This window comes from Cetorhinus maximus, chromosome 20 (genome assembly GCF_964194155.1).
Source record: "Cetorhinus maximus chromosome 20, sCetMax3.hap1.1, whole genome shotgun sequence".
Taxonomy (NCBI): domain Eukaryota; kingdom Metazoa; phylum Chordata; class Chondrichthyes; order Lamniformes; family Cetorhinidae; genus Cetorhinus; species Cetorhinus maximus.
The window spans coordinates 59,212,384-59,231,691 of record NC_135898.1 but is presented as its reverse complement, the minus strand read 5'-3'; the positions used below and the strand labels follow the sequence as shown (position 1 = coordinate 59,231,691).

The window sequence follows — 19,308 nt, the reverse complement described above, 5'->3', positions numbered from 1 at the left end:
TTGACCTGTCTTCATTTTTGATACTAGCCCAATTTATTGTAATACACTGATGAAACAGTTATTTGTGTAAAATGTCACCTGTTTAAAACTGAAGAAAGTTCTTTACTCTAACGGACCCAGTGCCATTTTGTTACCTTTAATCTCTGAAGTGCTAAACAAACTGCACTGCCCACACAAAAGGTTTAAGAATAATTACTCTTAGTGAGCTGTTGGCGGATTTAACGTTAGAGTAAGTGAGATTTCAAATTTCCAATGTCTCATAAATCATTGCAGGAACCCTTTCTAGTTTGAGAAATTTAGATTGCTCCTTATTGTAATTTTGCATATTACCGTTGAAATGTCATGGCGGCGTCACACTTATCAAGAACATTTTCAGTTTATAGATTCAGCACTGACAAAACATTTTGTTTACTTTTGCAAGATGCTTTAGAGGCCAAAGGTGTAAAAAAGTGCCACAGGGTCATTGAAAGTCAGGTACTGTTGCTGTCCTAACCGAGAGCCAAGGCTTGTGAAAATTTTCATAATGGGAATGTGGATATTCATGACCGTAGTTCAAACATATGCTTTGTAAAAGTTGTGCCTTCGGAACAATGGGGGACTTTTTTGTAAGTTAATTAAGCCATTTCTCACCCTGCGCCCTTCAAAAAAAAACACTCATTAGTTCTGCACCCAAGTCATATTTTTAGGCGCTGGGATAATTAAGCAGAAATTGAGATGTTTCTCCTCTGGTAGAAGCCTTGATAGATACTGGTAAATGTTGGATATAGGACCACAACATTGCAGCCTTGATTCTGTGTCCCCTACATGCACTCAGTGATGTCTACACTGGGATCAGTCTTGTAGTTTCTGTCTTGAAATGTATGGGTCAGTCCAGTGTTGTACTGTTTAAATATTTGATTTCTCCTGCTTGATATAGTGAGAAAGCTATTTGACTTCACTACAAACGTCAGTGATAGACGTCAAACATTGCAGAAGTAGAACATACTACATTTTCTCCACTGATCAGTTCTATTATAATGGTTTGCTCTTTCTTTTTTTACTGTAATGGGCATTATGGGTATATCCTAGCAGGACAAAATCATGAACGTGGCAGTCTTCGCAAAGGCAGAACTCCCAAGTGTGTTGACACTAGTCAAACAGAGGCAGCTTCGGTGGAAAGGACACACTCTCAGGATGGAAGACGGTCGCAAACCCAGTGACTTCCTGTATGGTGAGGTAGCCAGAGACAGGCAACCAATAAGGCTCTGCTTCAAGTGTGACATGCGGGCCCTAAATATTGACTATTGCACGTGGGAGTCACTAGCTAATGAAAGAGGGAAATGGTGACACCTCCTGATCAGTAGCTACAGCAGCTTGGCAACAGGTGCTAATGTTGAAAACAACAACCCACGTCACTTGACAGCTTCATGTGTGGCACTTGTGGCAGAACCTGCCTGTCAAGGATTGACCTTCAGAGCCATCAGCAAAGGTGCACCAAATGAAGACATCCCACCTAAATGGATTGTTTGCTTCATGTTCATCACCTCTCGTAGATGGAAGGATGCCAATACATCACACTGTTATTGCCTAAAGAAAGATTGAAAATCTCAGCAATACAACATTTAACTTCGGTTTGCTTGTATAAAATCTGTCAAGTCTTTTAATAAGCTTATTGGTTAAATTATGGCACTGTTCTTTTAAAAGATATCCTTTCTGGTTATATGCTTCATTGGTTGTTAAAACATGTTAAATCCCACTGTGTGTTGGTTTCCATGCTTGTATCCATGTTTAGGATATTGGTTTGTAAAGGGGCATTGTCTTTCTGAAAACTGTTCATTAAACAATGAAAAAAAGTTTGGTTACAGACATGATGTTACTATGTAAATTGTCTTGAAGTGGAACATTACATCTTCATGACAAACTAGTTATCCTGACATTTTTCTCTTCATACAAAGCAGTTTACCAAACCATTATTTGGAGATGGTGGGGTTGTGGGCGAAGAAGCAATGTGATGAGGAGGGAGGGGGAATTGTGCTTAATTGAATGGTTAATGTGAATTGTTAATAGTATCAAATATAGACTTCCAGATTCTTAACAAAATATTCAGAACATAATACACAGCTGTTCTTGTGCTTTAAGTAAGAAATTGTAAGACCAGGGAATTAAATTACAACTATTAAGAGTTGAATAGAGTTGTTATAAATATCATTAGCATAATGATCATTATTACTAAGTGTAACTTTATATTGTTGCAAGAATTAACTTGATTTTTTTATTCTCCTTTTGTTCCCCATTCTACTAACGTCGATCCGGTGAATGCAGTACACACGATTCCTTTGTCAGTCCCCACTCCAGGTAAGTCTGACATTACATTCACTTGTATGGAATATTTTATTGGAATATGAGGTATAGGACCAAAGCCAAAAATATCAAGTCAAATGTTTTGAGCAATCAAATATAATTTTAATGTACTGTTTCAGGCTGTAAAGATGTTTTATTATTGGAGTCTTAACCTGTCAGTTTGCTCTTTGTGTAACAGAATTGGCATGTGGATTGTCAGCAGAAGGGAAGTGAACTAGCCTCAAAGGTTACTTCAGTATTATTGTAATACCATTATCAATTTTGAGTCAATAAACAAAACTACATCTGTTCTTTCGGAATTTAATGCAGAATCTGTGTGGGATCGTGCCTCTTGATATAGCACTTAGGTTCTACATGCACAGCTGCATCTTTGGGATCATCCCAGTTTACTTCCCTTTCTCTCAGGATAGTCCATTTTTACCCTTGATATGACTGCAATAAAACAATGCAGCTGCCTGAAGATGCCTGCTATAGTGGATAATGTTCCACACTTACATGTTAACATATCTTGACCGTACAAGTGTTGAGTACTATCAGCATAAGCAAGTAAAAGGATGACAGGTAACATGATCAAGTTCTAAAAATTTAAATATCTTGAATTTATTCTGTCTTTTTTGCCTTCCTTTGCTTTCTCTCTCTCTCTCTCCCCCTCACTTTTTGTTAATTCTCTCTTAACTTCCTTCACTTTCTCTCTCCCTGGTTGTTCTTCCCTAATTCTTTGGTTTGGTTTGATTACACAATTACTCTGGTTGGCTATGAAGAGCATTAAGGAAATCCAATGAAAATTATTGGTACTTCTGACTATTCCAATTTCAACTATTTATATTTCCTTTTGCTGTGGTGATCATGACAAAAATGCACTAAAGTCAGAAGTTATAATTTTAATAGCTCTGTAACTGTGCACTGGAGAAATGTTGGTATTGTATGCAATCCAACACCCAGTATCAAGTTTAAAATTTGAATTGTCTTGTATATTTTGAGTTTTATTAGTTTTGACTTAGTCCTGATATAGTTGTTGCCTTTGTGGTGGTGCATTGATGTCTTGAGATAGAATTCTGTTCATAATTCTGAACAAACTTGATTACACCAATTGATGTATCAAATTTGAAATCTCAAAATATCTCATAAAACAACTATTAGATGGACTGTTTGTGGTTGATCCTTTTAAGCTATTTTTAATAGCAGTTTGCATTATGGCTTTATATAGCTTAGAAATTAACAACACATCTCTTGATACACATCCTGAGTTAACTAAGATTGTGTTTAATCTAAAATTACTGACATCTTTAGTGTCTTGACAGTTTTGCCATTACCCATAACTTCAGTCTCAATACAATATTATTTTCAAGCAGAGTGAATGGCACATTCTTTCAATCTTGATGCACTTACTGAGGGGTCCCTCTTTTCCATTATCACAACATCTGTTTATTTCCCAATTATGTCCCTCTCTGATTTTCTATTAGTTTACAGTTCCCTGCTCCACTCTCACCCCGCCCTTTCCATTATCACCTTCTCTCCTCACCCACACCTTTCCCGAACTTTTACTATTGCAGAATTGTTATAGTGAAGAAGGAGCATTCGGCTCATCGTGTCTGCACCAGCTCTCCAAATGAACAATTCACCTAGTGCTATTCTCGCACCATCTCCCACAGCCCTGCTCATTCTTCCTGTTCAAACAACAGACTAATTCCCTTTTCAAAGCCTCAACTGAACCTTCACTATCCTCCTCACAGTACACAATGCTTCCAAGTTTTGTATCATCTACAAATTTTGAAATTCTGCCCTACACACCAAGGCTTAGGTCATTAATATATATCAAGAAAAGCAAGGTTTCAACAGTGACCCCAGGGGAACTCCACGATAAACCTTCCTCCAGCTTGAAAAGCATCCATTAACCACAATTCGCATTTTCCTGTCAGTCAGCCAATTTCATATCCATGTTGCTACTTCCCATTTTATTCCATGAGCTATAACTTTGCTTACAAGTCTGTTGTGCAGCACTATTGCATGCATTTTGTAAGTCCATATACACCACATCAGTAGCATTGCCTTCATCAACTTTCTCTGATACCTCTTCAAAAAGCTCCAGCAAGTTAGTTAGACATGATTTTCCTTTTAGAAACTGTAGTAACTATGGTTTTATTTAGTGTATAATTTAGCTTTAAGAATACTTGTTAAGGAAGATCACATGATCTGTAGTAACCTATAGGAGAGTAGCGTGGGATACCTTAGCAGTCAGTGTAGAGATAGAGTTTGAGTTGAAAACACATGTAGTTGATGCTGAGTATATTGTAAATAAACTAATGTTTCCACCCAAGAAGTGCCTGCAGATCAATTCTATCATTAATAGTAGCAACTTGGCCCCCCTTACAACAAACTGGCGATGAGGATAAAACAGAATTGAACAGAAGAAATCAAATAAGAAAGAAATCAGCACTATACATCGCCCAGTTATTGTAAGTAGCAAGCTCCATTAGAATTGAAGAAGTTATCCCCTCTCAAAATGCTGCGGTTTGGGAGAATTTTTCCTTTTGAACCAGCCACAGACAATTGGTCTCATTACATAGAACGCCTTGCATTCTTTTTTCAAGTGAACAAGATTACAGGAGAAGAGAAGTGGCGAGCGATCCTCTTGAGTACTTGTGGGAGCAAAGCCTACAGTTTGACGACACCCAGTGCCCCAGATTCGAAGAATTTTGATGAATTAGTGGACCTCGTGAAGGGCCATTTTCAACCAAAGTCCTCAGTTATGATGCAGAGGTTCAGGTTTAATTCGTGATATGGAGCCCCGGGTGAGACAATTGCATGCTACGTGTCAAATTTGAAGCAGCTAACGGAACACTGAGTTTGGTACAACTCTAAACGACATGCTCAGAGATCGTTTAGTGTGTGGTGTGAAAGAAGACACTGTTCAGCAAAGATTACTGTCCGAAGTGAATTTGGATTTCAAAAAGGTTCTAGAGATAACACTGGCCATGGAAAGCGCAGTATGAGATTCAAAAGCAAGACAGGATGCACAAAATGCATCCTCCACATCGGGCCGGAAACCTCAGCCAAAAAGGGCGTGAAAATGCAAGACTCTGCCGAGAAGTGGGAAGCTCCTCTAGCCGAAGAATAAGGAAAAATAACTTAGCAGTGAAATCGAAGAATAATTTTAATAGAGGTGGAAACAAGCAGTCTTTTAGCGATTGGCAGTTTAAAAAATCCGAATGCTACTATTGTCACAGGAATGGACATATGATGAGGCAATGCAAGGAAAAATTCAAGTAGGCTTGTAAACAAAAGAAGAAGCCCAATGAAATCTACAATGTAGAAGAGCCTGAAACAACAAATTCAGACATTTACTCATTGTTTAATCTGAAAGTTTGAAAGACAGGACCAATATTTGTCACAGTGAAGGTTAATGGCAAACCTGTCAGAATGGAAGTGAACATGGGAGCTTCCACTATAGTAATTGGGGAACATACCTTCAGATATCTGAACAAGTGTGAACATCATTTAAGTTTAGAAGAAACAGCTGCCAAGCTCAAAACATATACAGGTGAAAACATTTAAGTAAAAGACCTAAGCAGAGTAACTATTATGGAAGCCAATCGGTAAAGCTACCCTTGATGATGGTAGCAGGTAAAGGGCCAAGCCTCCTGGGGCAAAATTGATTAAAGGAGATTAATTTAGAATGGGCTGAAATTTTCCAGTTGAGAGCAAGTGGGCTCCCAGAACTATTTAGAAAGTACGCCACTGTCTTCAAGGACAAACTGGGGGAAATCCAGGGCCTGCAGGCCAAGATTCATGTGGATCTGGAAGCAACCCCTCACTTTTTGAAGGCGAGACCGGTGCTTTACGCACTGCAGGAAAAAGTCGACACTGAACTGAACAGACTAGAGAAACTGGGTGTTTTGCAATCTGTTCAGTTCTCAGAATGGCCAGCACCCGTAGTCCCCGTCCTTAAACTTGACCAAAGCGTCCGAATTTGTGGAGACTGCAAACTGATGGTTAATAAAGTAGCTAAGCTAGACAGGCACCCCATTCCAAAAACCGAAGACCTGTATGCCAAGCTGGCAGGAGACAACATGCACGAAGCTTGACATGAGTCATGCTTATCAACAACTAGAATTGGATAATGCCTCCTGGGAATTTGTCACAACTAATACCCACAAAGGGTTGTACCAACATACACGGTTGCCTTTCGGTATCTCCTCTGCTTACGCTATCTTTCAGAGAACAATGGAAAGCTTACTGCAGGGACTGCCCCAGGTTGTAGTCTGTTTAGACGATGTATTGGTGACAGAATTCACTGAAAAAGAGCATTTGACAAACTTAGAAGAAGTCTTAAAATATTTCTTGCATGCTGGAATGCGTCTAAAAAAAAAAGTGCATGTTTCAAGCAAGAGAAGTAATCTATTTGGGTCACTGGGTAGATTCACAGGGCCGCCATCTGATTGAGGGAAAAGTGAGAGCCAAAAGAAAGGCACCTGCGCCAAAGAATGCCTCAGAGTTCAAATTGTTCTTAAGAATGATCAACTATTATGGGCTGTTCTTACCCAGTTTGTCAACAATGCTGGCCCCCTGCATTCTCTACTCAAAAAGAACCAACATTGGTCCTGGGAGGGGCCCCAGAAAGAAAATTTCACAAAGGTGAAACAATTGTTGCACTTGTACAATCTATTAGTACATTACTAATTAGTGCAGACGAAAGAATTGGTGCTGACATGTGACGCATCTCCCTACAGAGTGGGAGCAGTGTCCTCTCTTCGGATGGTTGATGGCACAGAATGGCCAATAGGTATCAAGAATGCTCACCACAACAGAAAAGGGATACTCACAGATAGAGAAAGAAGGCCTGTCCATCATCTTTGGTGTCAAGAAATTCCGCCAGTACATACATGGCCGCCATTTTACAATTGTTTCAGATCACAAACCATTGCGAGGGTTGTTTAGTGAGGACAAGGCTATGCCACCCATAGCCTCAGCAAGAATACAATGATGGGCTTTAATTCTGGCAGCACACAAATATACTTTCGGACATAGGTCTGGCAATCAAATCGCAAACGACGATGCTCTTAGTCGTTAGACTTTACAAGAAAATGATGAACACATCCCAGTTGCACAGCAACTTGTTCTATTATTAAATTTCTTAGATTCCTCGCCAGTATGTGCTTGGCAGACCAGAGACTGGACAAGTCGGGACCCTATCTCAAGTACGAGAACAAGTGCTGTATGGTTGGTCACAAGAGCCTATATCTGATTAAATGAAACCGTACTTCAACAGAAGGCATGAAATAACTAGTCAGGGTGCACGTGATAGTCCCTCCAAAGGGAAGGGAGCCACTTTTAATGGAACTACACAGTGCCCACCCAGGAATTTTCTGAATGAAGATCATAGCACGTAGCTATCTGTGGTGGCCTGGGATGGATGGCAAAATAGAGAGTTCAGTAAAGCACTGTGTGCAATGTCAGCAACTGCAAAAGTTGCCAGTGACAGTCCTATTACACCCATGGGAGTGGCCAGGTAGACCCTGGGTGCAGTTACACATTGACTACGTTGGACCTTTCCTAGGAACAATGTTTCTGCTCATTGTTGATGCCCGTTCAAAATGGTTGGACGTATACAAGGTGAAGTCACCAACATCGGCCACTACAATTGAGAAACTACATCAGAGTTTTGCCATTCACGGACTACCAGAAGTAGTCATTTCTGATAACAACATGGCATTTACGAGTGCTGAGTTTCAACGGTTTATCAGCCTCAAAGGCATCACTTATGTAAATACGACACCATACTACCCCTCCTCAAATGGACTGGCCCCACAGAGTGGTTCAAACGCTCAGAGCAGGCATGAAAAAGCTAACTGGCGATTCCTTGGCAACCAAGCTAACACGATTTCAAATTTAGAGGGGAAGGTGGAAAGGAGTCAGTGAAGCCAGAAAACTAGACACAACTGGCATAGTTGTGAGGTAATTTACTATGGGAGAGACGGTATGCGTGACAAACTTCAGAGAAGGTCCAAAGTGGGTTCTGGGTGAACTAATTGAGGTGACTGGACCTCTTTCTTGCCACGTGGACCTGGAAAACCGGATCTTCCGTAAACACCTGGTCCATCTAAGGAAGAGAGAGACAAATTACCAAGATTTGGTTCCACCAGTGATCATGACCGGGTCTGCGTTTCCTGTTGAGGATACTCAACCTAGGACAGACATGTCTGATGTTCCTGTAAGGGTTGAGGGTACAGAACTGCAAGCGCCCACCGAAGTACCTGATGTACAGGCAACTCTGGAAAAAGAGGTTCTTGACAAAGAGTCTGAAGTTGTGGAGCTGAAACATTCCACACGTATCAGAAAACCACCTGAAAGGCTGGACTTGTAAATTCTTTATCCAGTGTAAACATTATGTTGTCTTGAAAAATATGTACTTGTAAATATAATATGTATAACCAAGTCAAAGGGGGAGGAATGTAGTAATTATGGTTTTATTTAGTGTGTAATGTACCTTTAAGAATGATACTTGTTAAGGAGGATCACGTGATCTGTAGTAACCAGTAGGAGAGTAGCGTGGGCTAATTTAGCAGTCAGTGTAGAGATAAAGTTGGAGTTGAAAACACACGTGTAGTTGCTGCTGAGTATATTGTAAATAAACTTAATGTTTCCACCCAAGAAGTGTCTGCAGATCAACTCTATCATTAATAGTGGCAACTCAGCCATCCTGACAACAGAAACCCATGCTGACTTTGCTTAATTAACCTGCATTTGTCTATGAGACTATTCATTTTGTCCCTAATTATTGTTCCTAGAAGTTTCCCTACCACCCAAGTTAAACCCGAATGTGAAATGAAGTGCTGAAATTACCACAACATGGTAAAGCTTTAATATTCTTATTGATTTCAATACCCATAGCCACTGATTTGCTGTACTCACAGGAAAATGGATAGAATCGTCATTTAAGATTCCAGAAACAAAAGTGAGAATCCTGTAATCCAAGGAATAAAATGGTTCTTGAGTTATTCAGTTGCAAAGATTAAGTGACGCTGCCCGTAATCTGTTCACCGACAGGCAAACAAAAATCAGTTGGTTTCAAAGGTATGTGAGGAATAACTTAAAAATTCCAAAATCAACTTTCAGGTAGGAATTTTATAGAATTGTGATCAATGATCATTATGCTTTTTTATTTATTCTTTCATGGCATGTGAGCATTGTTAGCAAGGCCAGCATTTATTACCCATCGCTAATTGCCCGTGAGAAACTGGTGATGAGCCTTCTGCTTGAACTGCTTAAGTCCGTGTGGTATGTGTGCTACACAGCGCTGTTAGGTAAGCAGTTCAAAGAGCAAAGAAATTGTTACTTTGTGGAGAATTAAGGATGGTTGAGAATATTAGTAAAACTAATTGGAGTTTATGTTGACATCCTAAACAGGCGAGGAATTTTTTGAGTATTCTACAAAGAGCACCTTTGATGAGTGTTTCTGTCTTGAGAGATAAAAATCTGCAAGAAGTTCTTCTCTTGTTTCTTGTGCAGCAACCTGTTTGTGGATTGAGTGAGGAGAGATTTGATTAAAGTGTCCCTGACATTCAAGCCATGTGTTGAATGCAATGTGGAACTTTACCCAAATAAGGAATTAATGTCACCAGGAGAGGATGGGAATATTTGATCATCAAGTTAATAAATCAAGAACATAATTTTCTCATTTCCACTGCCAAAGAAAATATTTTAGTAGGGTGGCAGAGGCACTTTAAAACATTTTCTCTGCCAAAAAAACTGATCATAAATCATACTTTTGGGTAATTTCCCCCTTTTTTTTCATGAAAAAGTCATGCTGTTTTGTGGTTGCCATTACTAACGTCTACACTCATTAGTTCTCTTTTTTAACCTACCCACTTGAAGCCAGAGAATCTCCTGCTATGGGTTCCCTTTTCGTCATTGCACTCACTGTTGCTTCTGGAGTTCCCAAGCATCTACTCTGTCCCTCTCCTGTTTCTCATTTACATGCTGGCCCTAAGTGATGTCAAGTTCCACATATTCGCTAATGATACCCAGCTCAACTTCACCACCATGTCTATCAATTCCTCCACTGTCTCTGTGATTTTGGATTGCTTGTCTGATATCTAATCTTAGATGAAACAAAATCTCCTTTAATTAAAAATTGGGAAAATCAAAGCCATTGTCTTCATCCTATGCTGCAAACACCATTCCCTTGCCATCAATTCCTTCCTCCCCCACTGTCTGGGTCTGAAACAGACTGTTCACAACCTCGCTGAGCTGACCTAGAGTTTCCCTTCTGATCCCATATCTTTTCTGTCACTAGGACCACCTCTATATTATCACCATCTCTGCTTAAGCCCACCTGGTGCTGATATCCTCATCTATGCTTTAATTGCTTCCAGTCTTGATTATTTTAATAGTATCTTAGCCAAACTTCCATCTTCAATCCTTAATAAACTTAAGATTATCCAGAACCCTGCTGCTCAGGCCTTAACTTGGACTAAGTTCCATTCATACATCAGCTTGTGCTTGCTAACCTATTTTGCCCGAAAGCCTTGATTTTAAAGTTCTAACCATAGATTTTAAACCCCGCCATGGCCTCCTCTCTCCCATCCGTGTGACCTTCTCCAACCTACAGCCTGTAAGAATCCTGCATTCCTCTAACTCCAGCCTTAGTCCATCCCTACTTTCTTCACTCCACCATTGGTGGCATGTCTTCAGCTGCCTAAGCCCTAAGCTCTGGAGTTCCCTCCCTAAACCTCTCTGGTTCCCGCCCCTCTAAGACCCTCCTTTACACCTACCTCTTTGACCAAGCTTTTACTCAATTATTCTAATGTCTTCCTCTGGCTCCGTGTCACTCCCTTGTCCAATTATACTCCTCTGAAGTGCCTTGAGAAACGTTACTCAGTCAAAGGTATATCATGTGCTTTGTCTGCCTTGCACCACTAGGTATGGGAAAGCTCTAAATCTAAAAGTGTTATATAAAGAAGAGTTGTTGTTGTTTTTTCTATGTTGTCTCAAGTTTTCTGTTGCCCAATGTGAAGTTCTTCCTATTTAAATGTTTTTCAATTCTGCAATACTTCTCTTTAATGCCACTTGACTGCTGTTTAGTCTTAACACAATCCACCTTGGAGCTCCTGGGGAGGATTGCTGCTTGCTGCACCCTTTTGAGTGGGGGGGCTCTCCTTTCCAGCCAGCTGCCCTGCCTGCTAACTGGTTCACTATTTCCCCTTCTGCACTTAGTCCGTGGAGCTCCTGCTCACTAGACCAATTTCCAAAGAGCTCTGTACTGCTGATATATTTTGATGTAATGAATAATTTCAAATACTACTACCTTTTTACTATTCTGGGAGTTTCAAGGGCACCTAACTTCATATTTTCTGCCTTGAACATAGAACAATTGAGCTTTTCGCTTGGATTTTGATTAGTACAATGTATGTCTCTGGGAGTCACAGAACAACATCTTGAAACAATCTGAGTGCAAGATCTTGGTTAGCAATATTCTGTACCTGGCAGAGTAAATTTTTCTTGTCCACTGCCAGCCATACAGGCTGTTCAAATCGCTCACTGATATTTACTAGGAATAAATTGTATGTTTAGGAGGAAATAATTTGAAAATAAAGGTGATTTTTCTTTTTCCTTTCTCTTCACTCACACGCCATCCCCGTCAATAGAAATCTGGATAGTATGCAATTATTCCTCTCTTTTTACAACAATTTTGCCTCTATTGTAAAGCCCTTTAATATGTTGCTGCCTCCAAATTCATGCCCATTTTCCCCAGAACTCGGTTTTAATCCCTCCAGTTGTGTTTCCCCCCCCCTTGCCAGAGTACCAAAGCTGCTTTGTGATTGTGACAAAGGTAAATCTTCTCTCCTTGTGCTTCTCGACCTCTTTGAAGCCTTTCGTACTGTTGACCGCACCATCCTCCTCCAGTGCCTCTCCACTGTCATCCAGCTGGATGAAACTGCTCTCAAGTGGTTCTATTCTTACCTATCTGATTGTAATCAGAGTATCACTTGTAATGGCTTCTCTTCCTGCTGCAGAATTGCTATCTCCGGTATCCCTAAGGATCTATCCTTGGCTCCCTCCTATTTCTCATCTACATGCAACATCAGCTGAAGACACACTGTTAGTTTCCACACCTGTGATGACACCCAACTAAAACTCACCACCACCTCTCTTGACTGCTGCACTGTTGCAAAATTATCAGGTGGCTTATCCAACATCCAGTACTGGATAAGCAGAAATTTCCTCCAATTAAATATTGGGAAGCTATTGTTTTAGGTCCCTGCTCCAAACTCCATTCCCCAGCTACTGACTCCATCCCTCTGTCTGGCAAGTCTGAGATTAAAACAGGCTGTTTCCAACTTTGGTGTCATATATGACCCTGAAATGAGCTTCTGATCACATTTTCATGCCTTGACTAAAACGACCTATTCCCAACACCCAACTTCACTTCTGTCTCAGTTCATCTGTTAAAACCCTCATCCATGACTTTGTTACCTCTAGACTTGACTAACCCAACACACTCCTAGCTGATCTCCCACATTCTACCCTCTGTAACCTTGAGGTCATCCAAAACTCTGCTGCCCATGTCCTTAACCCCCACCAAGTTCTGTTTACCTATCACCCTTGTGCTTACTGACCTACATTGGCTTCTGTTCAAGCAATATCCTGGTTCCAAATCCTTCCATGGACTCACCCCTCCCTATTTCTGTAACCTCCTCCAGTGCTACAGCCCTCCAAGATATCTGTGCTCATCTAATTCTGACTTCTTGCGCACCCCCAATTTTATTTGCTGCACTTTTGGTGGCTGCGCCTTCTGGAGCTTGGACCTTCTGAAGTTCGCTCTCTACACCACCCTGCCTCTCTATCTTGCTTTTCCCCTTTAAGACAATCCTTAAAAATTTATCTCCTTGACCAAGCTTTTAGATGCCTGACAATATCATCTTATGTGACTCAGTGTCATATTTTGTTTTATAATGTTCCTTGAAGTGTCTTGGGATGCTTTATTGCGTTAAAGGCTCTATATAAATATAAGATGTTGCATCTCCAAGAGGATTTTTATCTTGTAAGTAATGTTAATTGTAAGCGTTGCTCCCTCTCCTGTGAGCTAAATTTGGCTGCTTCTCTCAGCAAAGAATTATTTTGAGTTCTTCAAAATGTTCAAACGGACAGGGAGGAAGTGATCTCTCATTGGAGAGAATATTTTGAACAACTCCTCAGCCGAGACTAGCGTATTCGACTTGAACATCCTCAACTCCATTCCTCAATGCCCTGTCTGGCTCAATCTCGGTGCTACCCTGATCCAGAGCAAAATTGAGAAAGCCATTTGGCAGCTAAAAAATAACAAGGCCTCTGAATCAGATGGAATCCCTGTCAAAATTCTGAAACGCAGCAGAGATGCAGTCCTGGCACAGCTGCACTATCTCATATCCCTCATCCGGGAAGCCCTGCTGTCTGCAACAGATTATTGCAAGGATCCCCCTCAATTGCTTCTGCCCAGTGGCCGAAGAACTTCCAGTATCACAGTGCGGATTTGCCCATCAAGAGGGATCACAGACATGATTTTCATTGCGTGGCAAATTCAAGAAAAATACAAGGAACAACACCAGCTGCTGTACAAAAATTCTAAGGGGAGGACCCACCATCTGTGGTTAACTAAAAAAGCTAAAGAAAGCATCAAACTTAATGAAAAAGCATATAGCTGTGCAAAGATGAGTGGCAGGTCAGATGATTAGTCAGAATATAAAGAGGGGCAGAGAATGACTAAAAGATTAATCAGGAGAAAGAAATTAGAGTATGAGAGGAAATTAGATAGAAATGTAAAAACAGATAGCAAGAGTTTCTACAGGTATTTAAAAAAGAAGAGAGTAAGTAAAGTGAGTGGTGGTCCTCTAGAGAGTGACAATGGAGAGTTAATAGTAGACAATAAGGAAATAGTAGATGAAATGAACAAATATTTGCTTCTGTATTCACGGTAGAAGAAACAAAAAACATTCCAGGAATAGCTATAAGTCAGGAGGTGGAAGGGAGAGAGGAACTTGGTTAAATTACAATCATGAGGGAAGCAGTACCGAGCAAACTGATGGAGCTGCAGGCTGACAAGTCTCTGGATCCTGATGGACTTCATCCTAGGGTCTTAAAAGAGGTGGCAAATGAGGTAGTAGATGTGTTGGTGTTAAGATTCTTCTTCAGAGTCATACGGACTCAAAACGTTAACTCTGTTTCTCTCTCCACAGATGCCGCTAGACCTGCTGAGTTTTTACAGCATTTTCTGTCTTTAAATAAAAGTAAAGTTGTTATGCTTCAGTTATACATGGCATTTGTGAGACCACATCTTTGAATACTGTGTACAATTTTGGTCTCCTTATTTAAGGAAGGATGTAAATGTGTTGGAGGTGGTTCAGAGGAGATTTACTAGGTTGGTACCTGGAATGAACAGGTTTTCTTATGAGGAAAGGTAGGACAGACTGGGCTTGTTTCCACTGGAGTTTAGAAAAATGAAGGGTGACTTGATTGAAGTATATAAGATCCTGAACAGTCTCAACAAGGTGAATGTGGAAAGGTTGTTTCCTCTTGTGGGTGAGTCCAGAACCAGGGGACATTGTTTTAAAACTAGGGGTCACCCTTTTAGGACAGAGATGAAGAAAAATTTTTTTTTTTTTTTTTGAAGATTGTGCAGCTTTGGAATCCTGTGCCTCAGAAGGCGATGCAGGCCGCGTCATTAAATATTTTTAAGGCAGTGGTAGATAGTTCTTGTTAAGCAAAGAAATCGAAGGTTATTGGGGATAGATTGGAATGTGGAATGTGAAACACCAACAGATCAGTCATGATCTTATTGAATGGCAGAGCATGCTCAAGGGGCCTACTGATCCTAATTTGTATGTTCGTACGTACATAGCCTCTTTCGACCTCAAGAAAGCCTTTGACTCTGTCATATGCAAAGGCTTATGGAGTATCCTCCTCAAATTTGGCTGCCCTGAGAAATTTGCCACCATTCTCCACCTACTCCATGATGACATGGAATCTGTGATCCTCACCAGCAGGACCACTACAGACCTATCTTAGTGAAGACTAGGGTCAGACAAGGTTGTGTCTTGCACCAGTCCTCTTCTCCATTTTCCACATTGCCATACTATGCCTCACCACCAACAAATTACCCACAGGCTTAGAGATAATCTACAGTACAGGCGGAAAACATTTCAACCTACACCGGCTACAATCCAATGCCAAAATGAGTGCAACTTCAATCAATGAGTGTCATTATGCAGTTGAAGCTTATGTGTGCACTCACTCAAACTGATGTCCAGGTCATTGTGGACTTCTCCAAAGCATATCAGAAAATGAGCCTTTCAGTAAACATCTGGAAAACTAAGGCCCTCTTCCACAGCAAAATTCTGCCTCTCCCTCTCCCACTCAGTCTCCCTCTCTCTCACCCACTCCCTCTCCCACTCACTCTCCTCCCACTCAATCTCCCCCTCCCTCTCCCTCTCAGTCTCCCACTCAATCTCCCCCTCCCTCTCCCTCTCAGTCTCCCTCTCCCACTCCCTCTCCCACTCACTGTCCCTCTCCCTCTCACAACCCCTCTCCCACTCAATCTCCCTCTCCTCTAACTCAGTCTCACTCTCCCACTCAGCCTCCCTCTCACTCTCCAACTCAGTCTCCCTCTCCCACTCCCTTTCGCTCTCCAACTCAGTCTCCCCCCCCACTCCCTCTCACTGTCCCACTCAGTCTCCCTCTCCCATTCAGTCTCCCTCTCCCACTCCCTCTCACTGTCCCTCTCCCACTGATGCTCCCTCTCACTCTCCCACTCCCTCTCACTCTCCCACTCCCTCGCACTCTCCCACTCCCTCTCACTCTCCCTCTCCCACTCAGTCTCCCTCTCCAACTTAGTCTCCCTCTCCCTCTCCAACTCAGTCTCCCTCTCCCTCTCCAACTCAGTCTCCCCCTCACTCTACCACTCAGTCTCCGTCTCCCTCTCATTCTCCAACTCAGTCTCCCTCTCCCACTCCCTCTCGCTGTCCAACTCAGTCTCCCACTCCCTCTCGCTCTCCAACTCAGTCTCCCTCTCCCACTCCCGCTCACTCTCCAACTCAGTCTCCCTCTCTCGCTCCCTCTCACTCTCCAAATGAGTCTCCCTCTCACTCTCCCTCTCACACTCAGTCACCTCTCCCTTCACTTAACAGAGCTGTTAGAAAGCATACTTCAGAATCGCCGGCTCTATGTTGAACTAGGTGGGAAGCGCAGCAGGTGGCTTATTCAGAAGAATGGTCTTCCTCAGGGAAGCGTGCTTGCACCGCTGCTGTACAACATCTACACGAATGACCAACCTATAGACGGTGTCACACGCCATTTTATATATGCTGATGACTTATGTGTCACTGCCCAAAGCACTGATTTTAACACCGTGGAGAAAACGCTTTCTGAGGCCTTGGAGGGACTAACATCCTACTATGAAGAAAACCACCTTCACGCAAACCCATCAAAGACGCAAGTTTGTGCATTCCGCCTCAGAAACCGTGAAGCCAAACGCCAGCTTAAAGTAACCTGGTGTGGAGCAACACTGACGCATTGCGAGCACCCTATCTACTTAGCAGTCACCCTTGACAGATGCCTCACCTTCAAGAACCACATCGAAAAGACAAAGGCAAAAGTGAGTGCACGAGACAACATCCTGAACAAGCTCACTAACACAAAATGGGGAGCAAGCTCGAAAACATTGCAAACCAGTGCACTTGCTCTTTGCTATTCCACTGCCGAATACGCCTGCCCTGCATGGGAAAGATCTTCTCATGATAAGAAGATGGATGCCATTCTGAATGCAAGCTGCCGACTTATCACAGGTTGTTTAAAACAAATAAACACCAACAGCCTATATATCCTAGAGGGTATTGCTCCCCCTGATATAAGAAGAACGGTAGCCAGCAAGAAAGAGCGACTCCGTCAGACATCAGATGAGAGGCACCCTCTACATGGTCATACACCTACACCCAGCCGCCTAAAGTTAAGGAAGAGCTTCATGAACAGTGTTGTTCCATTACAGTTAACCCCATCTGAAGCCTGCATCGCCTTGTGGAAAGACCGGCTCGCCAGTCTCGAACAACCCCCAGTGATGGAAATTCTACCGGATGAAAGCCTTCCTCCAGGAGCTAATTGCAACTGGGCAACCTGGAAGTGCCTTAACAGACTTAGAACTGGGCGACCGCTTTGCAGAACACCTGCGGTCTGTCCGCAAGAAAGACCCAAACCTCCCTGTCGCTTGCCATTTTAACACTCCACCCTGTTCTCTTGCCCACATGTCTGTTCTTGGCTTGCTGCATTGTTCCAGTGAAGCCCAACGCAAACTGGAGGAACAGCACCTCATCTTCCGACTAGGCACTTTACAGCCTTCCGTGCTGAGTATTGAATTCAACAACTTTAGATCTTAAACTCCCCCTCCCCCATCCCCACCCCGTTTCTTCCCCCCCCTTTTTTTTCAATAATTTGTATAGATTCTTCTTTTTCCACCTATTTCCATTATTTTTAAATCTAAAACTAAAACTTTGTTAGTCTTTCCATCCCACCCCCACCAGAGCTGTACCTTGAGTATCCTGCCATCCATTCTTAATTAGCACTTTTCTTAGATAATATCACCACCTTCAACACCTGTTTGATCCTTTTGTCTGTGACATCTTTTGATTATCTGCTCCTATCACTGCTTGCTTATCCCTACAACCACCCCACCCTCAACTTCTCTCTCCCCCCGCCCCCCACCTTAGACCAGCTTATATTTCACCTCTCTCCTAACTATACTTCAGTTCTGCCGAAGGGTCATGAGGACTCGAAACGTCAACTGTTTTCTTCTCCACCGATGCTGCCAGACCTGCTGAGTTTTTCCAGGTAATTCTGTTTTTGTTTTGGTTTCCAGCATCCGCAGTAGCTTTCAGCTTTTTGTTTTTAGGACTGGTGTAGGTCATTCAAAGGTGTCACTAAGTAAATAGGGATATACAACCTGCCTGACAACTTGTGTATGTGGAACTGAGCCACAGACTATGCAACATCTCCTGCAATGTCTATCGCTAGAGGAACCCTGCACTTTGCAGATCTTGCTGAATTCAACAACAAGGTGCCAAAAGGTGTCCAGTTCTGGCTGGGCCATGTATAGACTGTCCGTGGACACGATAAGAAGTGAGAGAAGAGAATTTTGGAACTTCATATGATGATCCACATTGTCTATTTCTAAGTTTTGAGAATTGCAATGATGTATCAATTTCATATGGTCTATGTTGGTTCTTGCTGAAAGAAGTCTTGTCTGCTTGTAAAAACAAAAAACTACGGATGCTGGAAATCCTAAACAAAAACAAAAATACCTAGAAAAACTCAGCAGGTCTGGCAGCATCGGCGGAGAAGAACAAAGTTGACGTTTCGAGTCCTCATGACCCTTCAACAGAACTGTTCTGTTGAAGGGTCCTGAGGACTCGAAACGTCAACTTTGTTCTTCTCCGCCGATGCTGCCAGACCTGCTGAGTTTTTCCAGGCATTTCTGTTTTTGTCTTGTCTGCTTGTATATGTGTGTGTGTTTGTTTGTGACTTCAATTACATAGGTGAATACATGATCATGCAATTAAGCTGCATCTTGCTTGATTAGTTGTTTCTTGGAGTGGTTCACATTTGTAAATTCATTTTGCCTCTCAATTGCCCTTGCGGGAATAACTCATTGTGTGTCAGTTTTGACAAATTGGGAAGATTGCCCTTTTTTCAATGTTTATTTCCTGTACATTTAAGTGAACAGGCATATATTTGGATGAGCGTCATATGCTGCTTCTTCTCCACCCCCAGCCCCCATATCACTATAAAGTGGTAGGAGTTCTGAGGTTCGCTTAAGAACTGCTTCTTATCATGGGAAATGTTTTTCTGCTTCCTCTGTTTTTGTCATTTCTTGGCTCCTGTCGCTCTTCGAAGACCTTGTGCCTTCCAAGTTGAGAACAGCACCCTGATTTTCTCTATGGCTGC

The 19,308-nt window shown here is 42.0% G+C and overlaps 1 protein-coding gene across 8 annotated transcripts in view; it reads left to right on the top strand.

Moving 5' to 3' along the window:
* ate1 (arginyltransferase 1) overlaps positions 1-19,308 on the top strand; it is a 270,016-nt gene that overhangs the window by 72,978 nt on the left and 177,730 nt on the right. For all 8 annotated transcript variants that reach the window (XM_078564783.1, XM_078564788.1, XM_078564787.1 and 5 more), the window contains one exon: positions 2,302-2,334. In XM_078564783.1, the coding sequence (XP_078420909.1) occupies positions 2,302-2,334 (33 nt within the window). The remainder of the gene's footprint in view (positions 1-2,301; positions 2,335-19,308) is intronic.